Genomic DNA, 27,038 nt, shown 5'->3' on the forward strand with positions numbered 1-27,038 from the left:
AGGTATAGATCTCTTAAAATGAAAGCAAGTTACATGCCACGTTTGGATGCTGAACCTATCAGCAGGTACAGAGACTTGTATGCCACTGCGGCTGTGGTTATAGATGCTTTTATACTGAGAATGTTTTAGAAGATGAGGGCCTAGAATCTGTTTTGTTGGGTGTGGTGGTGGTGGGGTTTCCATCTGTTTGAAAATTTGTGACAGTTCAGGTATATCTGCCACCACTTTCTCAGAACCATTGTTTTACTAACCTTTCCTAGTATCATCACCAGTACACCTCAGAATGGATCCAGTTCTCAATGTAAAATAAATCTGGGCTAAAGAAATTATAAAATATAAGTACTTTCATACTCTGTTGTGTACCTGGCAAACATGAAGTACCTGAAATGCTGAGACCATTGCCTGCTCCTTTGACCAGCGGTTTCACTGCTGTGTCTTGTCTCACTCATTCATGTCGGTGTGGTGTCTTGCTTTACAGGACGCTGTAAACCTTAATCCTTTAGATGTGGGAAGTCGCCTTGCCCTGTGTCTGTACAAAACCTATCCACTAGGGGGAGAAGGCCCATGACTCGTGCTACTGCAAGACAAGCGCTAAAATCCAAACAAAACTTGGGACTTAACAACCCTCCAGAAGAGATGAACGGTCCACATAGCCCCCTGGAGAAATTCAGTGCTGTTCTATGCTAAACGCAAACGAAACCATGCATATAAGGAACAATTTAAGCATGCACCTGAATAAATCAAGGAGTAATTAAAAATCACCTAAAACCTAAGGAAGTAAAAAAAGTATGAGCACTGTCATCTGAAAATCCCAGCTGGAATGCCAGTCCTCATTTGAAAAAAAAAATAATCAAATATCCTTAACCAGGAATTCACTGCCATTCAAGACAGTTGCAAAGCAATAAATATCAAACTGGCTGGATTCCAGCAAGCTGCACTGCAGCAAATAAGCCCAAACCATTCTGACAAACATTCTTTCTGAAAAAAATCCAAAATAGCTCACACTAATAATTATTATTTTTCACAGACGTTGTTTCTGATTACTTTGGCTACCTAATTTAACCAAAAGTGTTTCTACAAGTAAGCAGGAGGGATGCTATCAAGGAAGGTGAATATCCTGGTGATATCCTAGTCTAGACAAAAGCAGAGAGAGATTAAGGACTGTGGAGGTGCAATGTAGGCATCAACAAATAATCATCAGAGCACACTATGGAACCTGTTTACTGAAGTGACATTATTTTATAGTTTATTTAAATTCTTTCTTTTTTTTTTTTCACTGAAAATTAACTGTCTGAATGTATTATCCAAGCCTTATGTCATGAAAGGTGAGAAGCCACAGGAAAGCATTTTAACAGATCTAGATGAGTAACTGTCCATCAGATTTGGAGGGAGAAAAGGGGATAGTGGCATACACTAAACGTCAAAGCAATACAGATACATTTTGCTAGACTGCAAAGTTACAGCTTGAAAGAATGCCAACAGCTAAACTTCGTTAGGAGACAATGTGATTACCCATGACTTCCTAAAAGCTAATACAGAGAGATGGAAAGGGATCTACCCTCCCTCAAATGAGAAGGACATTACTATCAAAGAGATCTGTGAGGGAAGTTTTGAGGTGAATTTTGCCTTTGCTGGAAGAGAATTGCCCTAGATGAAGAAAATCAGATCAGAAATGCTCCCTTAGCAAAAGGATATATTAAGTACATGCCAAAGTATTTTGGGAACCTGCAGACAAAACCCATGCTGAATTACTTAGCAATCTAATTGAGACCATCCTGAAAAAAACTCTCCCCTTGATAGGTAATCCAGTCCTGCACAACAGGCACCCTGCAAAGCAAATTACACACTGAGCAGCCAAAAGGCAGTACATACATCCTGCAGTCTGGATGCTCACTGGGCCAAACTGGGATGGCTGAAGTGCTGGAGCTGTAGGAGGTGCAGTGCAACACTGGTAAACCCAAGACTTAAATGGTTTAACTGGTCTAAGGTTATGCTGCCCTGGCAGCTTGGTAGGAGTAATTAGATTGTTGATACCTTTTTCACTAATGTTCACATTAATAAAGCTAGGCAGAGATCTACTCCAGTTAGACAGTGGTCACCATATAGAAAGTGAGATATATTAATCTAGTGAAGGAACTAAGTCTTACAAGACATAAGGATGTAGTCAAAATATAAATGTTTCAGCAATCATGCCCTCTTGAATAGTGACTATGCTCTAAGCTGTGTCAGCTCCACTGTTTTTGTGGAGAGAGTAAATCAAAATGGGAAACTGGTCTAGCTGATGGGTTTTCTTGGGTGAGTTATTTTTTAACTCAATCAGTTCTCTGATCCTGTTCACTGAATGCCCACACAAATACTGGTGTTGGCGCAGCACAACAGGCTATGCAAGAGCAAACACAAACACACAGAGGTAGAGATTGCTGCCACTTACAATACATCAAGGCCCAGAGAATCCCACACATGAGAATAATGTTTCCTATGACAATTGTTTTATAGAGGATAAAGCTCATGACACAGTCTTTTGCTTACTGGGATCATTAATAGTTTCACTTTTCTCTGTCAGGCAAAAAAATGTGTAAGGACTTACTATCTTACCTTACCCCTCTGTCAATTTTTGGTTTAACACGCCAGTAGATGCCCATTACTATTGCTTTGTAACACACTTCTAGAGGAGCAAGATAATGGCCCCATTTATACCTACTCATAGAGATACTTTCTGCAATATTTTTGCAATATTAAACAGCCCAAGATAGAAAGCGTACCAAATCCCCCAGAAGCTATGACAGAAAGTGAAACAAATTACTCAGAGGTGATGCATTAATGCTTGAATGTCATAAGCTGACATCACAAAGCACCGCTGCTGAAAGAAGCAACCCTACTGACTGCCAGACTCCCTTACGTCTCCCGCCTTGGCACCGACACAAATGTGCATTCAGCTGCATGATAAAAAGGATAAGGGATTTGATCTGGGTCACAATTAACCTTTATTCATTTACTTACTTGGTTTTGCCTGGTTAATTGTAACTCAGATCAATTCCCTGAACTAGTTCAATGCTTGGCCATGAAAACAGCCGTGTCAGCAGAAAAGAAGGCATGCAAGTGAACCAGGAGGGACTGAGGAAAATAGAAAGACTACTCCTTTCAGTAGCAGTGTTTGCTTATCCTGGTTTAAAGTTTAAACTGTGAAATGATGGCCCCAAAGACTTCTTTTTTTTAAAGTGGAAGTACAAAAGGTAGGAATGCCAGTTCTTTGGCAAAAGGGTTTGACAAGCACACACCCAACACCTGCATTGATTAAAGGTTCAGGAAACTATAAAGGACTCCAGCTTAGAAAACATTTCAATTCCTTTAATTAACAACAATTCTGTTGTTAGTTGATTCATATGTAAAATAAGTCTCCTGTAACCATATCTCCTGATTGAACTCCTGCCAATAATGTTTCTTTCCCAGGTGTTCCTAGTGTGAAAAAATTATGCAACCCAACATACTACTTTAGATGCATTCAAACAGCACTTTCTCATTTCCTGCATTTTGCAGATTATTTTTAAGGGGTTATCTTGACAGTCCTGGCAAATAAGATATGATATGTAACCTTTCACAAATAATTGTAGCACTTCAGAACACCAAGATAAGAATGTACACATTCCATAGATTGTTAATTGAGGTTGCAAATCTACAACATATTTAGAAACATACAGGTCTTTGAAAAGCTAAATACATAGATTTGCTGGCTGACAGGTAAACTTCTACAAAACCTCTTCAAGGTTGTTTCAGATGTTATTTCCTTAAAAAACAAATATTTGTAATTGCACTTTTGCTTCTATTCTGCTTAAATATCTTAATTCCCATGCAGTTTAAATGTTCAGTCAATACATTAAGCAACCTGCTTAGCAAAGTGTGGCAATTTCTGAACACAAACGTAGGAGTTACAGAGAGCAGCCTCAAAACAAGATTACCAAATAGTTTATTTAAACATGCAACAGCGACTCATAAGAACAGCTAAGTGCTGGTGATAAGCAAAAAAGTTATTACGACTACAGAGTACATAGCCTTCTCCTGTTTCTGAATACTGGAAGCAAACAGTGAATGACCAAAGTAAATAGGAATCTGCCCATGTTCTACCTAAGGAAAATTGTAGTAGACCCTGCACAACACAGACACCTCTTGCAGCTGTATTGTAAAGGGATCAGAAAGACTGTACAGTGAAATATTGAGAGAAAATACTGAGACACTACAGGACATGGGAAGGAGGATTAAGCAATAAAAATACAATGTGACAGCTAACTTCATGGCACACTTGAGGCCAAGTCCTTCAATAGCGGCAAAGTGCCTGAATAATTACAGTACTTTCCAGACATGAGGTTTAGTCCTTCAGATCCTCATTTGTTAAAATATTTCAGTGACATAGGCCTAAAGTTGTATTCCAGAACATATGATCTTAATCAAAATAAAATGTGTTCTCCAACTTTACTGAATCCTGAGAGTTTTGGTAAGATTCACAATTCAAGATAGAAGAGGTTACGTTTTTATTAATGAGGATAATCTGCAGCTAGATGGGGTAAATTAATTTGCATTCATGGTAAAAGGACTGCAATGATTTGGAGTGGCAAGGATGGTTTTGGGTGGATGTTATTGCAGTGTGAGAAGATACAGACAGCTCAAGGCACACACCAGGTGGTCAGTGGAGGTGACTACTGAGAATTGTGAGCTAAGAATTTGGTATTTGAAATCCATGCCAAGGGACAATGCTGCAAAAAAGTTACTCCTCCAGAATTCCTGATTGCCTGAGAATGAACCAGAAATCCAGCTAAGAAAAGTTGAGTAGAGTACTGTGTAATTCATTACCTCCTGATTAGAGCTCATGTTTGTATTTCTCTGTCGGTTAGAATCTCTGCTTAAGTAAATGGGTCCAAGTCTGACTTCTTCTTGGGTGTCAGGAGCTAAGCATACCTTTCACGCTGAGGTACGAACATGGCCCACATAAACAGGGGTTTCCAAAGCCATGCTTACAAAGATGTCAGTGATTAATGCCCTTTGCTAACATTGTAGTTTCCTACACTGTAGCAACATAACTATGAAAACCCCCCTTCCACGTCTGAAACAGCTCATCATCATCAATGCAAAAAAACATTATAATATTATCACACAATTAAGTCCTGTAGGATTTATTGGATTGATTTTCAAGGAGAAGGTGAAAAAATCATCAAGAAAACTTTCTGTTAAATATGTATTAAAGTTCCCTGTAGTGATAATGCAAAACCATTTGCCTTGGAAATCAAATTCTGAATAATAAAGTATCCGACACATCTGCTTCCTGGATAAACAATTTCTATGAAAGAGAGAACAGCTGCCTTGTCATGGTAAAGTATGACAAATATCCAACTCCTTAATACTGACTTCAGTTCAGTGACATTACAGAAAGCAAATTGCAGAAAATCTATGGGAAAAACTGTCAAACACTTGACAAAGACTGCAGAAATTATTACAAAGAGGCAAGAATTATCATTACAGGAAAAAAAAAATGATTGTGCTGGTCAGATTGTGGAATATTTTGCAGTGTTGAAGAAACTGGAGATGCAGATGATACAGTGATCACCCTGATATATCAGAATCAGCTCCTGTGATGTTAGCACCCTTCCTCCCCTCCACCGTAAAGTTATGCAAACGACTTTTTGTTTAGGCTTGTACCAGCATGTTAGAGAACCTGCAATTATGCTAAAACACATAGCACATAGGTGTAGACGACAACAGCCGAACCACTCATTCTGCAACCAAAGAATCAGGACCCAGTAGGTCTGAAAACTTACTGTGTGATTTTGTGTTTTGTAGTAAGGGCACAACAGTTTCTCTAGCACACACATGGCTTATAGCTATTATGACAGGACATATATGGTAAAATGCACTTATGCACATATGCAAGGGGCCAGAAAAAAAGCGTTAAGCCATGTTGAAATCCCATCCTGTGAGGTACGTGACTTTGCTCTGCTGAGATCCCACTTCAAGGAGTAAGAATACATTGCAAAGAAGAAACAGTTAAATGCATGCTAAGAAAATAAGTAATACCATGTGTGAGAGGAAAAGGTAACACCAATAGACTGGAAAGATGTTTATGTGATGTGCTATTCACAAAATGCTTTTTTAATATTTTAGCTCACCTGAGCAGTCAGATGAATGATAAGTAGCTAAGTAGTCAAAAGGAAGACAGGAGAAGAAAAAAAGAGAAGAAAAAAGGAAGGAGAACATCTGGAGGTATAGGTTTATAGAGACAAACACATACAGCAAATTGTACTCTTGTAGACAGAATACATGGATTGTAGTAAGTATTTTAGAGAGGTGATGAGAAAAAGAAGTCATTTTGGTTACTATTTATTACTCTATGCCCCTCTCTGGTGAGCACTGAATACTGCTGGTGTCTGTATTTAATTCCTACAGCATGCAATCCATCTTTGACTGAATGCAGAGATGCCTTTTTGCTGTCTTCAGGTAAAACTAGAAAACACGCATTCATTCTCGCAAGTTCCAGGGTAACTTTATTAAAAAGGCAGATCTATTTAAACTGACATATGTTCAACAGAAAGAAATTAAGAAAAACAAAATCTAAGATATTTAATCTCAAATACTTAACAGCAAAAACTTTTTGCAAGTGGTATTGGATTAGAAGGAAGCTCCCCAAATAAAGCACAGCTGCTGTGCTTTTTATTCACTTGCACAGAGGCAACAGAAAACATACTGCAAGATACTGTTTTGCCTTGGAATTGAAACAGGTGAGCTGGGTCTAATAGGTGACTTTCATTACTGTTAATGATCTTCAACTAAGCACTATATATAAAAGGCTCTTAGGTTTTTAAGAGAGTGATAATTTAAAGGCAAAGAGAATTACACTTTTTTTTTCACTCCTCTTGTAGTTTCTAAACAGTAGCACAAAATGTGAAGCTGTACTATTGTGAACTAAAGGAGAGAATACGAGAATTTTACACAAGGATAAAAATACAGCCAGGAAAAATCCTTCATCTTACCATCAACAACAAAATGCTAGAGAGGGTGTTGTCATTAGGGACTTGTTCGTCAAACAATAAATCTGAGCCAGCTTAGTAAATGAGTTCTCTAGGGAGTCCTCTCCAGATTCATTACATTAGTGCTAACAATACTACTACAGTAAACTTTCAACTGATGTTCATTATATTACATTTCTGTAATGATTTTTCTGGCCTTTTCAAACTACAAGACAAAAACTGTTGTGTGCATAAGCTTCAGGAAAAAAAAAATTGTGGTTATTTGACAAAATGAATGCTAGTTAGGGCCAAATTCTCCTCTTTCTTATTCACAGAAAGCCCCATTCCTCTAGCTCAGAGCAAAATTTAGCCCATAGTTTGGTTTTAGGTATTCAAAACACTGTCTCTGTCTAACAAGGTACATACTTACAACCCATGAGTTTTGCTTGGTTAGGGCTAATTAAGGATATAGATCTACAATAGCATTTCCTATAACACCTTTGGGATGGTGCTTTTAACGTTTTTTTTTTTTACAAACCTATTTCACCTCACAGCCCCATGTAGCAGAGAAGGAAATTGCCACTGAGAGGCTAAAATGCAAATAAATACTTATTTTAAGTAGGTCTGCTAGAGGTGAAATCCAGTGAAGGCTGCGTTTGAAACTGAGAAATGCTAGGCTTTTGGATTTGTAATCATAAACAAAATTCAAGTTGTACCAACTTCGAGGCACGCCCTTGACTGAAATCCAAGGCCGTGTTAGAAAAAGTCAGCTATTGTGATTTGACCAGGGTCATACATCATGACCTTTGCACTACTAGTCAAAAAAATTTGCCGTCCTAACTGCTGGTCTGTAGTGGTTACGCAGGCCTTTGGAAAGCTGTGATCAAACAGTACGGAAAGGCGAACCCCACATTTGAAAGATTTATCCTTGAGGGAGAACTAAAAGTCTTAAATGTATTTACTTTTGGTCAGGGGAAAAAAAAAAAAACACCAAACCAGGATTAGAAGGTGATTTTATTGGATGCGTTTTGAAAGGAGACTGACAGAGCATTCAAATCGTGAAGGTCTTCCCAGCACCTAACCGAATTTCACAGGGCAGAAGTATCGGCAAGGAGAAATGAAATACACCCTCAGGAGCTGACGCTGAAAGAGCACGAGCTTACCAGTAAAGAGCAGTATTTCTGAGGTTAGCCGGGGCAGACGCTGGCGTTTATCGCGCCTTTACCCGGCGCCCACCCCGCTGAGGTAACGGCCGCGGGGCTGCCCAGCAGCCCGTCAGGTGCTCCGTGTGGAACAACAACAACGCGAACATCTTACAGACCTACCCAGCATGCACAAACAGACAGACCACCAAGTAATGGCCCTGACTAACAACGTGACGTGTGCTATCAGGCGCCTTGGGGGGGGGCTGAGCGCAGCCCACGGCTTCTCCCCACGGAGGGGTTCTGGCTTCACCTCCGTTCGTTTTCCGCAGACCCCCCTGGCGACGGTGGCTAGCCGGCCACTCGCACGACAGCCACGTTCCTGACCCCACAGCCCGCTTCCCGGCGTACGGCTCCCAGCGGGGCGTCCCGTCGCGAACCGAGAGCAGACGCACCGGCCGGCCCCGCCCGCGCCACCGCCTCACAGCTCCCGCTCAGCCCGCCCCGGCCGCCCCGCGGCACCGCCCGCCCCGCGGCACCGGCCGCCGTGACCTCCCCGGGGCGGCAGTGGGCGGCGGCCACCGCCTCACCCCAGGGCGCGGCGGCTCCGGCGGGGCGGAGTTTGCCGTCTCCTCCTCCTCCCACCCTCGCTCCCCGTATCATGGCGGCCCCGGCGCTGACCTTCGCTCGGAGGTTGTGCTGGCGGCCGCTCCGCGAAATCAGGTGAGCCCCGATCGCCCGCGCGCCGTCCCAGCGGCTCGGAGCCCCGGCGTCGCCCTGCCCTGGGGAGGGACCGCTCTGCGAGCCGCCGTCTGCCCGCCGCACTCCCGGGTGAGCCGCCGCCGGCGGGCCCTGGGCCGTCTTCCCCTCCCGCAGCCGCCCGGCTCCTGCGGGGACCCCTCACAGCGGCCGGGGCGCGGGGGAGGCCGGGGCTGTGAGCGCGGCAGGGCCGGCGGCAGGGCCAGCCGTTACCTCGGGCCGGTGCCGCCCCATCTCCCCCCTGCCGGGGCCTGGCGCGGAGGCCGGGTGCTGTCCGCCCGTGCCGCTTGGTGAGCCGGGTTAGCTCGCTCCCTATGGCCCATACGTAGGGGTTAAGGCGCAGGACAGGCGTTGCCTTCACCCTAAGACGAGGGAGATCACTTTCTGCTTCAGCTGGGGGCGCTTCCACGTACCAGCCACCTCTGAGGTGTTCGAACACGGCGTGGGAGTGGGAAACACGCACCGGGTGCCTTCCGCAAACAGGGCTTATACCCTCATCTTTCTGTCTCCTGAGGCAAATGTTTAACCACCGAAGAAATGTTGGTTAGGCCTGAGGTATGGCATCTGAAACTGTACCAAAATGTGGAGGAGACTCTGTGGTTCCGTGCTTGCTTGGGATTTCCACCCCTACCTCGTCAGTCCCACAAAAACAAGTTTAATTGTGTCCAGCTAACTAAGGTTTCTTGCTAAGACTGCTCCAACTTCCAAATAGTGATGTAGTATCTTCTGTGGTGTGGCTTTATTACATACTGCTTTTAAGCTGTTTTCAAATAGTGTCACATGCAAGTAGCGTGTGCTGCAGCATCTGTGCACCTTCGGCATCAGCTGGGCTGTGCGAGGCAGGAAGGATGGCTTGGCTTGCAAGTAGACTTGGAATTGCAGGGTTGAAATTGTGATGAAAGTGGTTAAATTGGAAATTCTGCTGTAAAATTGCTTGTGTCTGAGTAAGAATTGCAAAGTATGTCAGTTTGTAGAATTTCCTTTCTGTCAAAAATAGCTTAAATACTTAAAGAAAAGCAAGTGTTTGTTAATTGTACTTGGTAAGCAGGTTCCTAAACACAGTGGTGAAACAGGCATCATCACACCAATAGATAAAAGACTTGTGATACTCTGGTTATTAACATGCATATGTGACTTCTAATAGTACATACTTTCAGAAGTTAAATGCTTTTACTCAGGTATTCAAATATCTCCATTAGATATGAGTGCATCTTGACCAGAAAACTGTAGTTATTTGTACATTGAATCATAATATTTTTCTCCCAAAGCTTTGTGAAAATTATTTGAAGTATGTACGTGAACATCTTAAGATACAGGGAGAAACAAGGAGAATGCAAACTGTGTGATCAGGGTGATTTCTGCCCTCATTTCAAAAAAAGAACTCTTGAGGCAAGCCTTCTACAGATAATATTTATTTCATATACCTAAGTTGTTACAACAAGAGGGAGGGAAAGTGGTTCCAAATGGGAAAACACATAAAAGACTGGCCTGCTGGACATCATTAGGCTAGTGGAGTCGGATGTATTTGAAGTGGCAATATTCTGTATGTGAAATAAGATCATAAACCAACAATGAGTTAATGTTTTTACTATATGATCAGATATAACACAGAAAAATGGTGCCATTTTCCCAATGGTGGCACACGAGGCAGGTGGACTTTATTTTCTATATCAGCAGTATACTAGTGGAATTGTGTCAAAGACACTGGCAGCCTTGCTGTGCCAATGAATTTAGGAAGCTTTTTTTGTAATCTAAATTCGAAAGAGAGGCATATCCTTGGGAGAGGAATACTCATACAAATATAAGGACAGAATGCAAGAATTCCTCTTTGTTGGTTTTGTTGTGAGTTTTTGTTTTATTTGTTTTTTTTTTCTTAGCAGGACATTCCTAATCCTTTCAGACATGTAGTGGGTTCCATAGGCTCTTCTCCCACATGCCCGCTTTTTGTCCTGCTCTATTGCAGTATGTTATTTTTCCAAGTTTGAATTTGGCTGACAGGGGGGATGCTGACACAAATGCACATTCAGGTGAGTCTTACTGGGGCTGTACCCATCCAACAGTCTTTGCATTCAGCTGTTTGAGATCAGAGGGCTCACAGCTCTGCGTTTGTGGCACGTTGGGCCACTGGGTGCAGAATGCTTGCTACTGGGAAACCTGTATCCACACTATCCTTGGTTTGGAGGTTTCCTTCAGGCTAGTTGTAGCGTGATCCCAGCACTGAACACTTATTAGCAGCTCTAGGACATCTACCAATTTTATGTAGTCTAGAAGGGATCCAACTCCTTTGTGCCAGGACAGCTCGGCAGCACAAATCAGGGGAATGGAGTTGGCAGCAACTTAGAGACTTGGTCCAAGGGCGCTCACCTGGTCCAGACTGACAGAAACATAGTCCCACCCTAACATCCTCGTGTGTTCCTTACTAGTTATCTCTGCAACTTTAAAGGAGGTCAGATCTTATCAAAGACCAGTTTCCCTATGAGCTCCTCTATTTCTCAGCATCTCGGAAGAGTCTTTTTCAGAGGAGTACTATTAAGTGCTGGTCTTTAAATGAAGTGAATTAGAAAATTGCTAATTTTCTGTTAAGCTCTTGGCTTAGCCTTGTTAGCTTTTGTCTGTGCCTGGAATACTTACTGCTTACGGTAGATCTGTCTTTACTATGGTATCTGCTGTTCCATTTGTGAGGCAGCAGTCTTAAGGGTGTGAGTTCACTTCCGTATTGGCTCGTGAGCAGTGTCCCAAATCTATTCTTGTCTTCCCTGCATCACCTCATGACATCTGCATGTCTACAGCCCACCCACACAACAGGAGCTCGGGTGCTGTTGAGTCCCACCACAATATGCAACAGCCTTTATTCAGTGTCTGCAGCCCTTTTCTACTTGTGTGTGGGAATTAATTGAACCTGCTCCCTGAACTGCTTATCCTTTAATTGGTAGAGCAGTTGTGTTCATTGGTCATTAAATCAAGGGCCCTTTGATAGATGTGTGGCAAAGCAGGACTTTGTAAACCTTCCATCTCTTCCTTTTCTTGTCTCTGACTGCGGATCTTACAGCTCTTTTCTGCCTTCCCTTCCACTAGGCCAGTCGGATGTAAGGTCCTGGGAAAAGGCACAGGGTGTTTGTCTTTGCCCTGGAACTGTGCTTGTTAGGAAGAAACTCCTCTGTTGAGGGTGGAGGAAGAACTGATCACTTGCAGCTGAGAGATTATTTCTGGCTTCATCACAGCAATGGTCTGGGGCCTCTCAGTGAAAAAGAGGCTCGGTATTCCGGGTCATTCCCTGAAGATACTTCTTTATTGCTGTTAACAGTCTGTTGGCTGTATCATGGGGTTTTGTTTGCTTGTTTTTAGTATGTGAGAAGGATGTAGACACCGTCTCCTGCCTGTCTACAGATACGCAATAAACTTTCCTGCATTTGGGGTTAATTGCAGATGTTGGTACACCCCAAATGCATGCGAACCTTGCCTTGTGTAAAATCTCTTTGAGGCTGCTGTGTCCTGGAGATGACCAGTGAGTTTGGTGGTATCCCTTCTTCTGTCCCATTCCTTTTTTCCAGGTTTGGTCACAGGGTGCTAATCTACCTCAGAGGGAGTCTGCCTTGTAACTCTGTATTGGGAAATGTCTGGTCCTTTCTGTCAATTCTATTCAGATAGCTGTGGTTGGATATGGGCACACAAATTTCAATAGCTTTGCTCTGATATTCTCGTGCCAGCTGAGCAAATCTTCACTTCTCACCTACTTTCCTGCCGCCAGGCCCTATTTCTGTATTGCAGCAGCTGCTTTCCTTCTCTCCTCTGCTGTTTGCTGTCACCCCTAATCCAATCTCTTTTTACAAGGAGAAGGACTGGATTTTTGTAGTGTTGCTCTCAAGTTCATGTATCAGACTATATTCTTAAAGACCCTGTTTGCTCACACTCCTGGGTCTTCTGTGGGCCATACCAAAACCTCTGGTGCTGACAGTAGAAGTTGCTTTTATGACTGAAACTCTTGCCCAGATGTTACGTCTTGTCTGAGTTGGATATGGTTTCCCTTCTGCTCTTTGCGTGGCATAGGCAGCAGGTGTCCCGCAGCCTCCTGAACATGTGCCCACCAACTTGCCTGCTCGCTAGCAGCTGGGTGGGAACACATCCTGACATGTTGACAGAGGAAATGTGTCCATGTACAGGGTTGTGTTTTATCCACAGCACAAAATGCGTACCCTGATCCTACACCAGGGAGGCACTATGGAGTATGCTTTTTACTCACTGTTGTTGTCTTACATGGGCTCTTGTGTTTTGGTTTCCATGTCACTTAAGTCATGCCTCTTGGTGCTGTGTCTCAGGCTGCACTAGCTTGCCTTGCTCAGCTGTTTGCTATTCCTATCAGCCAGCCAACATTTCTTTTTCTGTGACAGGCTTTTATTTATCAGCTCTCCTTGGCTTATGCTGGATTCTGTCAGTCGCAGGTACTCTGCTGTGCTCCGCCTGCTCAAGTTAATTGTGCTTATTTTTTCAAACTTCCCTTGGGTAGGTCAAGCCTCTAGTTCTGGTTAGTTTGTGAGCCAGGTTGTCTTGCCCAGCCTTGACTGTGAACCACAGATCCTTGCCTGATCACCAGAAAAGCAAGCAGAGCACATAACTGCCTTGATTTTGAACCTTTTCTTTTTTCTTTCTTTTTAGTCTTTTCTGTCTTGGTGCAGGTCAATAAAAAGTTCAGACAGCTTGTCACATTTCCTTTAGCTTTTTAAGTTGTAATAATTTCATATTAAAAAAATATTAAAAACTCACATCATATTCTTTCTTGAAATCTTACCTATTTTGACTTTTGCAGTAACTTTTTTCAAAATAGTGGTAAAATGAGCCTCCCTGAACATCGTGACTGTAAGGTAACTTTCATAGTCTTTCAGAAATGGTATTCATACCACCAATTAATCTTGAATTTATCTTTTTCCACAGAGCCATTAAACTCATCCACTGTCCTTTGAATACTGAGGCAAACTAGTCAATGGAAAAGGAACAAATCTCTTAATGGGCTGCTTTTTCTTGCAAATTGACTAACATTAATTGCATGAGTTACTACATCCTGTTTGACCAATACAACTTAAAAGACAAAAGGTAGTGGTGAAATGATTGAACAGTTGTCCAGAAAAGCATTTTAATAAACATATGTCCGTATTTAAACACCACCTTAAACCGTTTTGAGCAGCAATACACACAGCAGTTAAAACCAACAAAACAAAATCCGGAGCAGCAAGCTCACCAACTGTATGTAGTGGAGCTGGATCTGACAGTTCACAGCTAATGTCTGGAAGCCTTGAAGATGGATTGGCATGGAACAGAGCTTTCTGTTGTAGTTCATGTGCTTTGAAGCAGCTGATCATTGAAGCCAGTGGAACCTTGTCAGCTTTGCCTGCTGAATTCAGTGATCTCTAGGTGGTTCTGCAACAGCTTTGCTGTGGAGTTCAAAAGAATCTGATAATGTGAATGCAAATAAGGTGGTGGTTAACTGTTCATTGTTGAATTTTGCTAGGCTTGAACAGCCGTCCTCTCCAAAGTGGGCTCTCAGGTAGCTCCCACTTGATGAGCCACACAGTTTCTTTCTGCCCTTGCTTTTTAAGATTTCTCTCCCCAGCAGAAGTTAATTACAAGTTTCTCGAGGAGAATATAAATACTTTCACAAATGTTTGGTTTGTGGTCTTTTTATTATGGTGCTAGAAATTAATTTTGAGTTTTTGCTAGGGTAGAAGGTACTGTCTTTGGATAGTACCGTTTGAAGAAGCTACTTATTGCTCTCTTCCCATGTACTTCTCCCCCTGAGCAGATTGTGTTGTGTCTGCAACTACGATCTAGCTAAGAGAGCAAGCAAGCTATACTTCATTCTTGCGTATGGCGGCCCTCATTAGGATGGAAATTGGTCTGTTTATTTCTAGCCACATTTCTGGAATGTTGCATGTTTGAAGCAACAAAAGACACTTGAATGTCAGGAATTCAGAATTCGTAGTGCAAACCATGTCTTCCTACCTGGGCTTGAGATGCAGACTTAATTCACTGTAATGAACCTTCTTTACAAGTAACCTCCATTTATAGTAATGCTAGAGTAGACCCCAGAGGTTTCACTTGTAGTTACCCTTGTTGGAGTGAACATGTACAGGAGAGTGAAGCAGTTAATGTCAGCCTCTTCTTTTTTTTCCATTTATTGTTGTATTCTGCCTAAAGAGGCTGTGGAGTCTCCTTCGCTGGAGACATTCAAAACCCACCTGGATGCAACTCTGTGCAACCTGCTCTAGGAAAACCTGCTTTAGCAGGGTGTTGGACTAGGTAATCTCCAGAGGTCCCTTCCAACTCTGATCATTCTGTGATTCAGCATAAGAATATTTGTGATTTTTTTCCTATTTCATGACTGTTCTATTTTAAAAGAATAATTTAAATAATCTACCTAAAACTATTATATACTGCTACTCAGTTCAGACTGGATGTTTCTTTATTATTCTGATGTAGTAAATGATTGAGCCTTTCTATTGTGATGAGTTCACTGATTACCATGACGTTTTTCAGGTTCCCTTGAAGTTCATTGTAATAGAATTTAGTCTGTAATCAGTAAAAAGCAAAAGCTGTGAGCTAAGATTTGAAAGGTCTTGTTAAACTGTCCTTTATTTCAAAGAATCAGAAACTATTGCCAGGCAAGTCAGTACTAGATACTCCAGCAGAAAAGAGGAAGCAAAAGCTCTCTTCGAATGGGTTCTGGTTAAGGCTTCCATCAAAACTCAGGCTTTAAGTTACTGAATAAGTGGTGCTCTTTGGCTTTGGAGAGGTCTGGCAGTGATCAACACGTAGCGACTTGATAACTTGCCAACATCCTGTTTTGTAAATTATCCTGGCTGTAGTCTTTTATCACTGAAAGCAATGATACTAAAGAAAAAAAAATCACTCTTCCAATTGTCAGAATAGTATTTTATCAGCTAGTGCTTTTAGTACAGGCAGCATTAAGAACTGCAGGTTAGCCAGCCACAGAAATCAAACCATAAGCATCATCAGTGAGCTAATAACTGCATTATTTTGTTCATAAGGTACCAATTTTTCATGTTCACCTGAATGCCTGCAGAAAGGATAACAGCAGTAGATAGCAGTAAATTCAGTAGGTAGACAGATATAATTTGTGCTGAAATCCAGAGATTACTGTGTAATGTTTTGTTACGTTGTTGTTTTGCTGTGTGTATGAAAGCTACCTTTTTTTCTGATAAAGTGGAGTAATCCAAGAGGAAACTTCTACGATCCAGTCAGGGAATGAAGTCTATTTTAATCGAAGACTAAATGGAAATTTATCACTGTGTTTGTTGGTTTAGAAAGAAGTACACATGATGTTGCCCTGAGTGCTATCTGATGACATAGTTCATGCTAGCTTTTTTACCGTGGTAGTGAAAAGCCATGTTTAAAACCAAACAAAAAGCCCTCAGAACGAAAAGCTTCTCCTATCTAAATATGGTAGAGTCCTTTTAACCTGCTCACAGTGTCATGTTCTCTTGCACCAGAGCCCACTTTTTTTTGCTGGGCGTTTTTGTGGTTTTTCCTCCTGGTAATCTTATTGCTCTGCCACAAATAAGCTTAGGTTGGAGAATGATGCCACACAGGAGTTGTCCCTTTAGGTCCCAATGTAATTCTTGATATTTCACATGTTTTATCTGTAGCTAGGATAGCTTGCAGATAAACCTCTTTCCTTGTGGCAGAGGCTGTGTGTACCTGCCCTTTGTCCCAGTGTAGTCTGTGATTGAGCAATGGCAGAGGGGAGAATTTGGCTTTTAGCAAGTGTTACCATTTCAAGGAGTAGATAGTGTCCTTTGCTCTGTGAAAGATCTTTACTAATTTACAGTCAGGATTTTTTTTTTTCTTGTCATGATCCTGCAGATTGATCTTCATGATTAGACTTGCTGGCTACAAAGATTGGATGTGTACATTAATCTCAGTACTGTCTTTGTCCTTGAATGTAGATTGACTTAGAGTGAACCTGCCAGCTGAGAATTTAAACAGTCGCAGTTTAATAGCAATTGTAGTCTTCCTGTTTTCTGAGTGTCCTAGAACAGATCATTCAGATTCCTCCCCTCAAACAGACTCTGAAGGCTTTCATATGAAGGCTAAAGAGCTATAGCTTCAAAGCTGAGTCTAGTGATGAACTGTAAAAGTTCGTGAGCCAGTTGTACTGCTTCAGTATAGCTAGCAGGTTAAATGTGTGTGTTCTTCACATAATCACAGACTGGTTGAGGTTGAAAAGGGACCTCAGGAGGTTGCGTGGTCCAACCCCCCCTGCTCAGGCACCAAACACCACCTTGAGCTGGTTGCCCAGGACCATGTCTGGACAGTGGTTTAATATCTCCAAGGATGGAGACTCATCACCTCCCTGGGCAACCTGTGCCAATGCTCGGTCACCCTCACAGTAAGAAAGTGTTCCCTGATGTTCAGAGGGAACACCCTGTGTTCCGGTTTGTGCCCATTGCCTCTGGTCTTGTCACTGGGCACCACCGAGAAGAGGCTCACTCACTATACCCTTATATTCTTTATACTTTGAATATTTATATACGTTAATAAGATTGCCCTGAGCCTGTTCTGTAGGCTGAACAGTCCCAGCTTTCTCAGCCTCTCTTTATATGTGAGGTTCTCCAGTCCAGTGATCATCTTTGTGGCCCTTTGCTGGACTCTTTCCAGTATACCCGTGAGTCTCTTATTCTGGGGAGCTTAGAACTGGAGACAGTAATCCAGGTGTGGCCTCACCAGTGCTAAGTAGGGTGATTCCATTCTTAATTGGTAATATATATAAAATATTAAATATATAAAAATAAATATATATAATAAAAATGATTTCTTGAGGATTAGATTGTGTGTTGTATGGATTCTTTGCTGACTGTTTGGCCCTCCAAAAAAAAAAAAAAAGTGGCTACTGTTTTTCCTAGTAAAGTGTTCTGATAATATTTATTCTGACAATATGGTATAAGTGATATGTAACTTGTAGAATCCCCAGTAGTTCTTGAATACTTTGGTCCTTAGAGGCCAACAATTAAAACACAAAGAAAATGTGAAATAAAAACTTTACTCTATTATTTTATACCATGATAAATGTACTTGTAAAATGCTTACTGTTTCAAAAACATCAGTATAGCAAGCCTGTTCCCAAAACAAAAGAATCTTTCTGGTTGGCTTTACGTTGTTCTCCTTAATTGCCAGTAAGATGACAAATTAAACACACTTTTATTCTGGGGAAGAACTTTCGAGTTATTTGGGTTGTCAGCCACTTTCCCAGACCAATAGTTCTTCATAATCTGTACAATGATGGCAGAAGCCAATATGCCTCTGTACATGTTGCATCCCCACTAATAACTGCCATGATGCAATGTGAGCTTCTGACCTCTGTATTGGGAGCAGCTGCTATAGGTGTAGTGTTCTAAATGCTATAATTTGTTTACAGTGTTTTTAGTAAGTCATGACTTGAAATTCCTTGGAACGTGTCTAACTTCCATATCTAAAAGTGACAGATGTTCAGTGGTGTATTTTGTATATTGTGTCACACCTACAAACTTATCTGGTTCTGTGATAAAACTAAGAGCAAGGTGTGTTATAGAGGGTATCTAAAGAGAAAGTTATCAGTTGGAAATTGATAAAACTTCAGTAAAATTGTTATTCATAGAGCAGATGTAAATTTTGCTGTGACAGAAAGGTACTTGCAAGTCTTCCACGTATGTGAGAACTTCAGCTCTGAACCCAAATCATCAGATTTTTGAGTAAATTGGTCCAGGTCTTTACAGGATACCAGTAGGTTTTTCTGTTTGTGGGTGCTGGAAATAATGCCAAAGCCAAGAGTAGTGTGCTACTTTGTGTTTAGACCTGATTTGTTTAAATTATCTGAAAGAATTCTGGATTTGGACAGGATAAGCCATTGACAAATACTACTTCATTATTGTCATACAGCTTCTTCAGTATTCTTTGTGTCCATCCCCGTTGTATCTAGGCATCATGGATTCAGGAGAGAAACTAAGATTCAGACAAATTGCTTTTCATCTTTCACTGGCTCAGCTGAACTAGCAGGAGTGTCGGTGGATTTTCTAATGCGGATGGGAACTCCAGCAGCTCGTTACATCCTTGTCAGAAACCTACGTACCTTGGCAAAACCTGTTAACATCAAAGTGTACACTCTTGTTCTCCATACAGTCAAGATTTGTCCCTGGAAGCCAGATAAAAATGGCTCTTTCCTTTCTCCATTAGCAGCAAAATTATTTTGAGTACTTGTTCATAACTATTTTGTTAAAGTCACCTTGGATAAGGATGCATAAAGAACCTATTTGAGTTTGTTGCTCTCCAAATGCTACAATAATCTTTGAGCAATTCTCAGCAAATGTCACATGTATGAGTATCATAGCTCTATATTTTTCTGCTAACATTCATGTTTGTAATTTTCAAATGTGTTTCAGAGGATACCTGTCTGTAAATCTTCCTGCTTGTGGAGATGTCTTAAACAGACTGAGGATGTACAGGAAATTATTTTGTGCTTTAGTCATTCACCATGACCAGTTAAGTGTGCTGGGAAGAGAGAGCACTTGCAGAGATTTTAGGAGATGATCCCAACTTTCTTCCCAGCAGCTGTGATGAGAGAATATTAACTGTGCCTGTATAGAGCACAAAGAGCAGACCATTTCAGAGCTCAGTGAATGGTAATCTAGATCTTTGATTCTTAGCTATTCTTTAATACTGAAAAAAGCCCTATCAAGCACAGCTGAGCCACTTACACTAAACAAACAGTGATTCAGCACTTCAGTTTGCCAACAGACACATCATTATCCTCTAGCTTTTATATGTCAAAACAGTGTAGGAGTGTAAAATAGTAAAAGCTGATAAGGTTTTGTAGACCAAACTTGTATTTAGAACAATTATTGAAGTGTTCTAATGTAATGGAGGAAATCATTTGACTTTCATTTCTTTGTTTATTAAAGTACCAGTAAGTAAATTGGTTATAGAGTATTTGCACTGATCCTTTTTGCTAGCTAGATATATTGGAAATAGCAGAACATTCCTATTACCTGATAGCAATACATTTTAGTTAACTCCACACTAGCCACAGTATAATGGGGTACTGCCAGGAACTGTGCTGGTGGAACAGGGAGGGATGGTTGTTTTCTTATGGTTTGGGTTTTTTTTGTTGTTTTGCTTTGGGTGGCATTTTTAGGAAAACTGGACTTCTGTCTACTGAGTCATCAACAGTTCCATGTTATCATCATGGTTAATAAAACTTTGTATTTCCCCAAGTGAGCTAAATGCATTTATTTCTAGAGAATTAACTTGGTGCTGATGAGACTTTCTTAGGCTGCTGGTGTTTGCTCTAAGAGGTGATGCACTTGTTTCAATAGATCTGTGCAGGAGCCTGGTGAACAGTAGCGTTGCTTTATCAAATGTGTGGATTGGTTCTTGCTGCACAAAGAAATAAAACTACTCTGGCTGCTAAGCTGCTGTTAACCTACTGCTAACCTACTAATTTGGACAACTACTAACCTACTGCTGTAGTGCATGTTAGCAGGTGATAGCAATGCAGGGCTTAACAGAGTGAACCTGTAAACTTGTGTGGGACAGTACAGACTGCTTTGCTTGCAACACTTGCTGCAAGTTAGTTAACTTGTTGATTGTAAGCTATTACAGTTGCTGTCGTGAAAAGTGTGGGGTTTTGGTTTTAACTCAAAGGGAGCAACTCAATTATTTAGCTGTTTCCATCTTTTGTAGTTGCTAGATAGTAGGAAATATACCAGTTACGAAATTTTGTGCAGGCAAAAATTCTTAGAGGTGGTCTCTGCTTATCCGTCTTCTGAATGAAGATTGAATTCCATCTGCCTGTGTTCTGAATTGTTTTTGTTTTAATTAATGGCAAGGAATCTTTAAAGAGGTGCATACAAATGAGGGAAACTGGAAGTTTTCACATGAGATGGTTGTGGAAGGAGGTGTAAGCTTTCTCAGGATGACAGAAGTTGCAAAGGAAGATGTTTGTGTCAGATATGGATACTCCACGTTTTCCAGTATAAGAGGAGAAACTTGGAAGGACAGGACTAGAAATTAACAGCTGAAGTAATTGGACTTTATTAGTACAAAAACTGTCAAGCTGAGTTTTTTTTAGTATGATACTGTCTGCCTAGTACAGAACTCCTATTTGTAAGCAAGTCTGTCTGTATAAGTTATAGGGATACAGCCTTCCACCTAGAAGTCTGACAAGATGGTATAACATGTCATATTCATTTGATAGAGACTCATAAAAGACAGTAATTCTGCAGGGAGAGGAAATACAATACCAGAAACAGCCTGAAAACACTATATGAAAAGAAATAGTACATATAGTCAAATGACCTAAAGTTCTTTGGGAGGAGCTGGTAGCAGGATGGCCTAAAGAAAGAGAAGGTTGCTTTGCTTCTGCAGCCAGAAGAACCTCTGCCCAGATTTTCTGTATTGATTAAACATCCACCCCCTACATACTGCTCTTTTTTTTTTTTTCTTTTTTTTTTTTTTTTTTCCCTCTAACAGCAAAGGAGGAACGATTGCTTCTAACACACCACAAGCTGCTCAGTTTGTTTGGCACTATCAGGTGCCTCTTCTTTTCCCAGCTCAGCTGTAGGTAGCTTGTGTGGAGAGAAAACTGGAGGACTGAGAGGTATGGTAGAAATTTGACATTAGCCCTTTCCATCTTCAGCTGCCTGGGGAAAGCTCTTATATTGCTGTGTAAGTGTTCAGGCTATATGAAAATCTACGAATCCTGAATTTTACATTATTATGTAGGTAAATATCTGTTTGGATTCTGTAGTATATAAAAAATGGCACGATGAATGGTGACGTGGGCAACCTGCCAATTAAAATTTCTAATGATTTTTATGTTAACATCATAGACAGTAGCTTCCTCTTGTTCAGCAAAATAAAGTGAAGTACAACTTTAAATTTAATTGCACGCAGAAAATACTGCAAGTGGATATGGAAAATGGTAACATTAGTTTCCCAGTTACCAAGAAAGCTATAAAATCATGGTACTGCTAATGCTTTGCTCATTGTCATTATTTGGTTATCAATCTTCCTTTTAAAATCTTTTTAGAGATTCTGATACGAAGTCTTGGAGGGAAGAATAAGAGGAGTTGGTGTGTTGGGTTGAATTTCTTTTTGCAGATGGTCCACTTATTTTCTCATGGTTACATTTTAAATACTGGTTTCTATTCCCTTCACGTGCCTGGTTTCCTAACAGTTGCTGCAGTTACCAATGGTGGCAGCCTTTCCCACCAGCTCTGCTCCGGCATCCCTTCAGGTAGCTGAACTGATGATCAAAGGCTATTCCTTTTCCAGGTCCCTTTTTTTTTCTCTGGGGAGAAAAATTAGGATAATTTTGAGGGAGGATCAAAGTAGGAGAAGTGCTGTTGGAAGAGGGGGACTGAAGCCTGAGGCTCTGCTTGGAGCAGGAATACTCCATGGCCAGGTGCCAGCAGGCAAAGACTACCCTGGTCACCTTGCTAGGGAGGGCTCGTAGTTTCTTCACTGTGGATCTCTGTCCCAACAGCAGGAGGACAGAGAGTGGGGAAGTTTCATGTGGTTGCTCCCCTGCTTGACTTTGCAGCAGCCACTCAGAGCAGTGGTTGCTGGTGCTGGAGCAGACCAGGTGAAGTGCTTGGGAACTTTGTAGAAGAGCTGAAGCTCTGGCTGGTGACTCAGAAACAGTGATGGGCTGGGCTGTGCTGGGCAATGTGTGCCGCCTCCTCTTTGGAGGGACTCTGGAGAGGCATGTAATCAGAAGCTTGTTTCAGTTTATAACCAAACACTTGGTGTGTTGAGGTTTGTGGGAATTGATTGCTTTGTATCCTAACTAAAAAAACCCAAAACAACAAACCAGCCACCCATACAACTCTTTCTACAGTAGCAGCAGAAAATCAGCATTTTGTTTAATTTTCTCTTAAGATGAAAAAACGTGTCTCTGAAATGGCAAGGTGTCTCTGAAACAAGGGGGCAGCTACCATGCTGCTCACTGTTCTGCATGAGGAATGTGCGGAAAGAGCAGTGCAAAACATCACAGCACCTTGAGATGGAGATCATGGCAAAGAAGATATGTGATAGGTGTTATCTGAAGTATTACACATAATGCATAAAAGATACTGCATCTCCTGTTAAGTTCCAGGATTCATCCAAATGACAGTTCAGTTTACTGCTTGCTTCTGTCTGGCAACACTTCCTGTTCTTTTTCTTCCTTGTCTCCCTAAAGCTAGTTACAATAATGTGAAATAAGCACTTTCCAGTTTTGTCAGGAGTTTTAAACCCATGTTTCTAGCACCACCCCGCTGCTTTTAATCCTAATAGGATTTTTAACTGCTTTTGTCTGTGCTTTATTTCCCCAGGATCTACTAACGTTTAAAAGAAAAACTTTATTAAGTAAATGGAAGATGGATTTCAGGTATCCCTCTCTTTTGGTGAGCATGTCTGATGTTTCCTGTGCAAACAGATCTTTTGGCTTCTGTTTAGTCTTAATGAGGAAACTGCTAAGTTGCTTTAAAAGTGAGCAGCCAGCATTTTACAGAAAGTTGCCATTTTTAACTCTATAAAAGTCCTTATGCAAGTAATGGAACTACATGGTAATGAGAGTCCCTGTCTTTGAACAGGCTTTGTAGTCTTTGCTACTCGTATAAACAGTGAGAAACTGTCTTCCGTATAATTGACTTTTAATGTCTTAATTAAAAGCCATGACTGAATATTTATCAGAATAAGAGACACTTATGTGAACAGGTAGAGTGAATAGGATGAATGGCGGGTTTGCAAGATATCCTGAGTGACTGAATGGCAACAAAGAGATGTCTGAAGCATAAATATGAAATGATTGTCAGCCTGGATGTTTCAGGTTCAGGCAGTGATGCCCAGGATTTATTTCTTTTTTCAGAGTGTACAACTTGTGAAGTACCCAGTGAATGATCTTGCAGGAGTGCACAGGCATTTGTCATGGACTCTGGCTGCTCTGCCAAGTTGCGACTCCTCTTGCTTCTCTCTTTCTGATGGGATTTGGCTTTTACCTACCCAGGGAAGGTTCCTGGGCCCTCACCACTCTCCCATGGGTGCTAGTACAGCACCCATTTGTAGCAGTGGGGCAGTGGCAGCTAATTGCCCATAGGGCACAGGGCAAAAAAGAGGAAACTTTGTGAAGGAAATAATTTAGCTTTGTTGCAGCAAGTAGATGAGAAGGGGGAATATGGAGGGGGTTATGATTGCCTTTCCTAGGCCTCTTTTTCTGCTTGGATTGAAACAAGTGCAGGTTTGACACTGGTAGTCTGCAGGTCAGGTTCTAGCCTTTCTGCCTGCTTTGTGTGGTTTTGGCAAAGTATTTCAGTGAGGCTGTTAAAATGGGGCATGGATTTGCTCAGTGAGGGAGTAAGAAGGATTCAGTGTTACAGCAAAGGAACAGCAGGTGGAGGGAGCAAGTCATCCTTGTAGTGTGCTACCACAGCCTCTCCTGCTCATCGGTCTCTGGGATTGTGGCATGGTATCACCGTGTAGTCTGAGAGATGGCAGTGCTGTTTTGTGTGCTGCCAGGTGGCAAGTCATCTCCTCATCACTCTGTGATCTACTTGAGGGTCAAGGATCTCTGTTCCTGCTATTCTTGTATTGCTCTGAAGGACAAGGTCCTGCCCAATATGAATAAAGTGTGAAATAACTTGATATTTCCTTTGCATTTTCATCATTGGTTATTTTAGTAGAGAAACAGTAGCAGTCAGCTTAGCCTTAGCATGTTGAGAATTAGTGATCATCACTGATGTATAGTAAATGTCCTCTAGAGATCAGAAGTGAGAAAGGAGTGAATCACCAATATCCTGCAGAGAACTGAGCTACAAGCAGCAAGGAAGAACTAAAGAAAAGAGGCCTTTCTTATAAACAGACTTTAATAAATAGTGAAGTTGCACAATCTCCTGTTGCAAATCAATAGGTAAGGAGGAGAAGGATGGAAGATGGAGTATTTAGAGTGGATAGATACAAACTGTTTGGGTAAAATAGTTAACTAAGAAGTAAAATTGGGTGTAATTGAACAGCAAAGGAAAGTTGCTGAGTCTGGACTTACTGAAAGATCATTGCACTTTTTCCCAGCCAGATTTTTTTTTGTTGTTCATTTAATTGTTTTCTCATCCTCTTCTAACTTGGCCACTTTGCATCCTTAATAAGGAAGAGAACTTGTGACCTGCGAAATGCTAAAACCCCTTAACTGTGAATATATGTGCCTACACACCTTCAGACTGGCTGCTGTGCCATCCCTCTCTCCCCAGCTGCCCATCCTCAACTCTTGTTAATTTATGGTCACTATCAAATCGTATATAAATAGGTTTTAAGAATCTCTTTTATAACATTGACCATAGCCAAGATGGAGTGAAGTCCAGATTGTCAAACATGGTGTAAACCCAAATCTCTCATTTTAAACATGGAATCCGCTTCACTATAGTCACTGCCTAGACTGACAAAAAAAAAATAAAATTGTACCAGATACATGAATCGTTCTGGGAACAACGGTGTTCAAATAGTTCCAAAGGTGGCCTGCAGATTGGGAGGAGGAGGAAGAAAAACAAAAAAAGAAACCCCTACTCTTCTTCCTGCACTCTCATTTTCTTCTTCGTGTAAATGTGACTTTAAAAACACATTTGGGGATAGGATCTGAAAGTGAGCATCATGTTCTGTGACTCCTGGACAGACTAACTGAAGAAACTCAGTATTAAAAAAAACTTGTATCTGTTTAGGTATGCTTTTTCCTGTCAAAGGTCTTCTATTGATGCTGAGGGTGAAGTCCACAAGTTGGCTAAATCACCTCCCAGTTGGTTAAGGGATAAACTTGTTAAATTCTAACAGTCTTCTGAACACATCAAGTTTGAATGTTGGTTGAACTGGCAGATGGTTAACTGGTGTTCGTCTGGGTGCACTGCTGTTAATAAAGGCCCACAGCTGATCAATTTAAGTAAAAAGACTGTTCCTGCAGCCTTTTTTGATAGCCTATCCCATTTTTTATTGTTCAGATAGATTTCTTTTTATTAGCATAAGATTTTGAAGCAGATTCTGGAATTCTTTCTTTTTGAAAGAATTTCTGTGTATAACAGAAAATATTCTTTCCATGTCTGTCATTCAAACTCGGTAGCTCCAAAACACCAGGAACTTAGATTTATTAAGGGGCTATAATGGGACACAAAACCGATAGATCTTACAAACATTTTTACAAGACAACTAAAACCTTCTGTCTGCATGAAATGAAATAGTAATAAGAATAATTGGAAACAGTTGGCGTTCTTCACACCTCCTGCCTACAACTTTTAGGCTTGCAACAGAAAATAAATTTTATTTAAGAAATAAGAGCAATGAGGATGTCTTTGAAGGAAGCAGTAGAATTTCTCTACAAGTTTCATCAGGTGTGTGTAAAAAGGTAGAATTCTCATGTTAGGTATGATTTTTAAATGACAGTTCTGTAACTGAAATGTTAACAGATTAAATTAATGATTAAGTATTGTATAAGTCTGCATTTCAGATTATTAATTTTTCAAATGTGACTGCATATGAAACCTATTATATGTGATGTCCTAACATGACAGTTGTGTCTAAGTTAGAATGAGGAAAGTTGGGGGGGTTTTGTTCTCTTTTTACTCAAATAAAGAAGGAACACTGATACATAAACTGCCAACATTTTAAAAATGCTTAACGTATATTGCAATTTCACCAAACAAATCTGAGACAACATGCTTTTGCCCTGGTGAAGCAAGACAAAATTATTAGATTTCTTGGCTTTTCATTCCAAACTGTTGAAGTAAACCTGCTTTTACAAAGCATTATAGAGTAGGGTTAGGCTTGGTTTTTTGGACTGGAGTTTGGGGTGGTTTTTTTTATTTTTTGGGGGGGGTGTTTGTGGGTTTTTTTAAAGGGAATTACATTTTTTTCTGGTGGAAGGTTCTTCTGCCAGAATATTTTGACCAACTCTTTTCTTGAAGGGTCTACAGGCTTTTTTACAGCCAGTCCTTTTGCAAAGTGCATTTTGAAATTAGTCTTTTCTTATACTGCCCTGATTCAGATTCATGCAGACTTGAAAAGATCACAAAAAAGATGAGCTACATACTCATTTTAATTCACAGACATAACGAATTGTTAATCATAGAATCATTTAGGTTTG

At 41.0% G+C, this 27,038-nt stretch overlaps 1 protein-coding gene across 6 annotated transcripts in view; it reads left to right on the plus strand.

Moving 5' to 3' along the window:
* The first annotated feature begins 8,738 nt into the window (after nt 1-8,738).
* Nucleotides 8,739-27,038, plus strand: part of ECI2 (enoyl-CoA delta isomerase 2) — a 34,389-nt gene continuing 16,089 nt past the window's right edge. The window contains exons 1-2 of one of the 6 annotated variants that reach the window (XM_040586382.1): nt 8,764-8,857; nt 23,254-23,325. Coding sequence is in view for 3 of the 6 variants with exons in the window: in XM_040586379.1 (XP_040442313.1) it covers nt 9,431-9,448; nt 23,254-23,309 (74 nt within the window). In the remaining 3 variants the exon portion in view is untranslated. Of the gene's footprint in view, nt 8,858-8,941; nt 8,966-9,415; nt 9,449-23,253; nt 23,326-24,806; nt 24,828-27,038 lie in introns of those variants that run through there. The other 5 variants (XM_040586381.1, XM_040586379.1, XM_040586380.1 and 2 more) reach the window with 5 other exon arrangements.

The sequence above is a fragment of the Falco naumanni genome, chromosome 3 (genome assembly GCF_017639655.2).
Source record: "Falco naumanni isolate bFalNau1 chromosome 3, bFalNau1.pat, whole genome shotgun sequence".
In the NCBI taxonomy this organism is placed as follows: Eukaryota; Metazoa; Chordata; class Aves; order Falconiformes; family Falconidae; genus Falco; species Falco naumanni.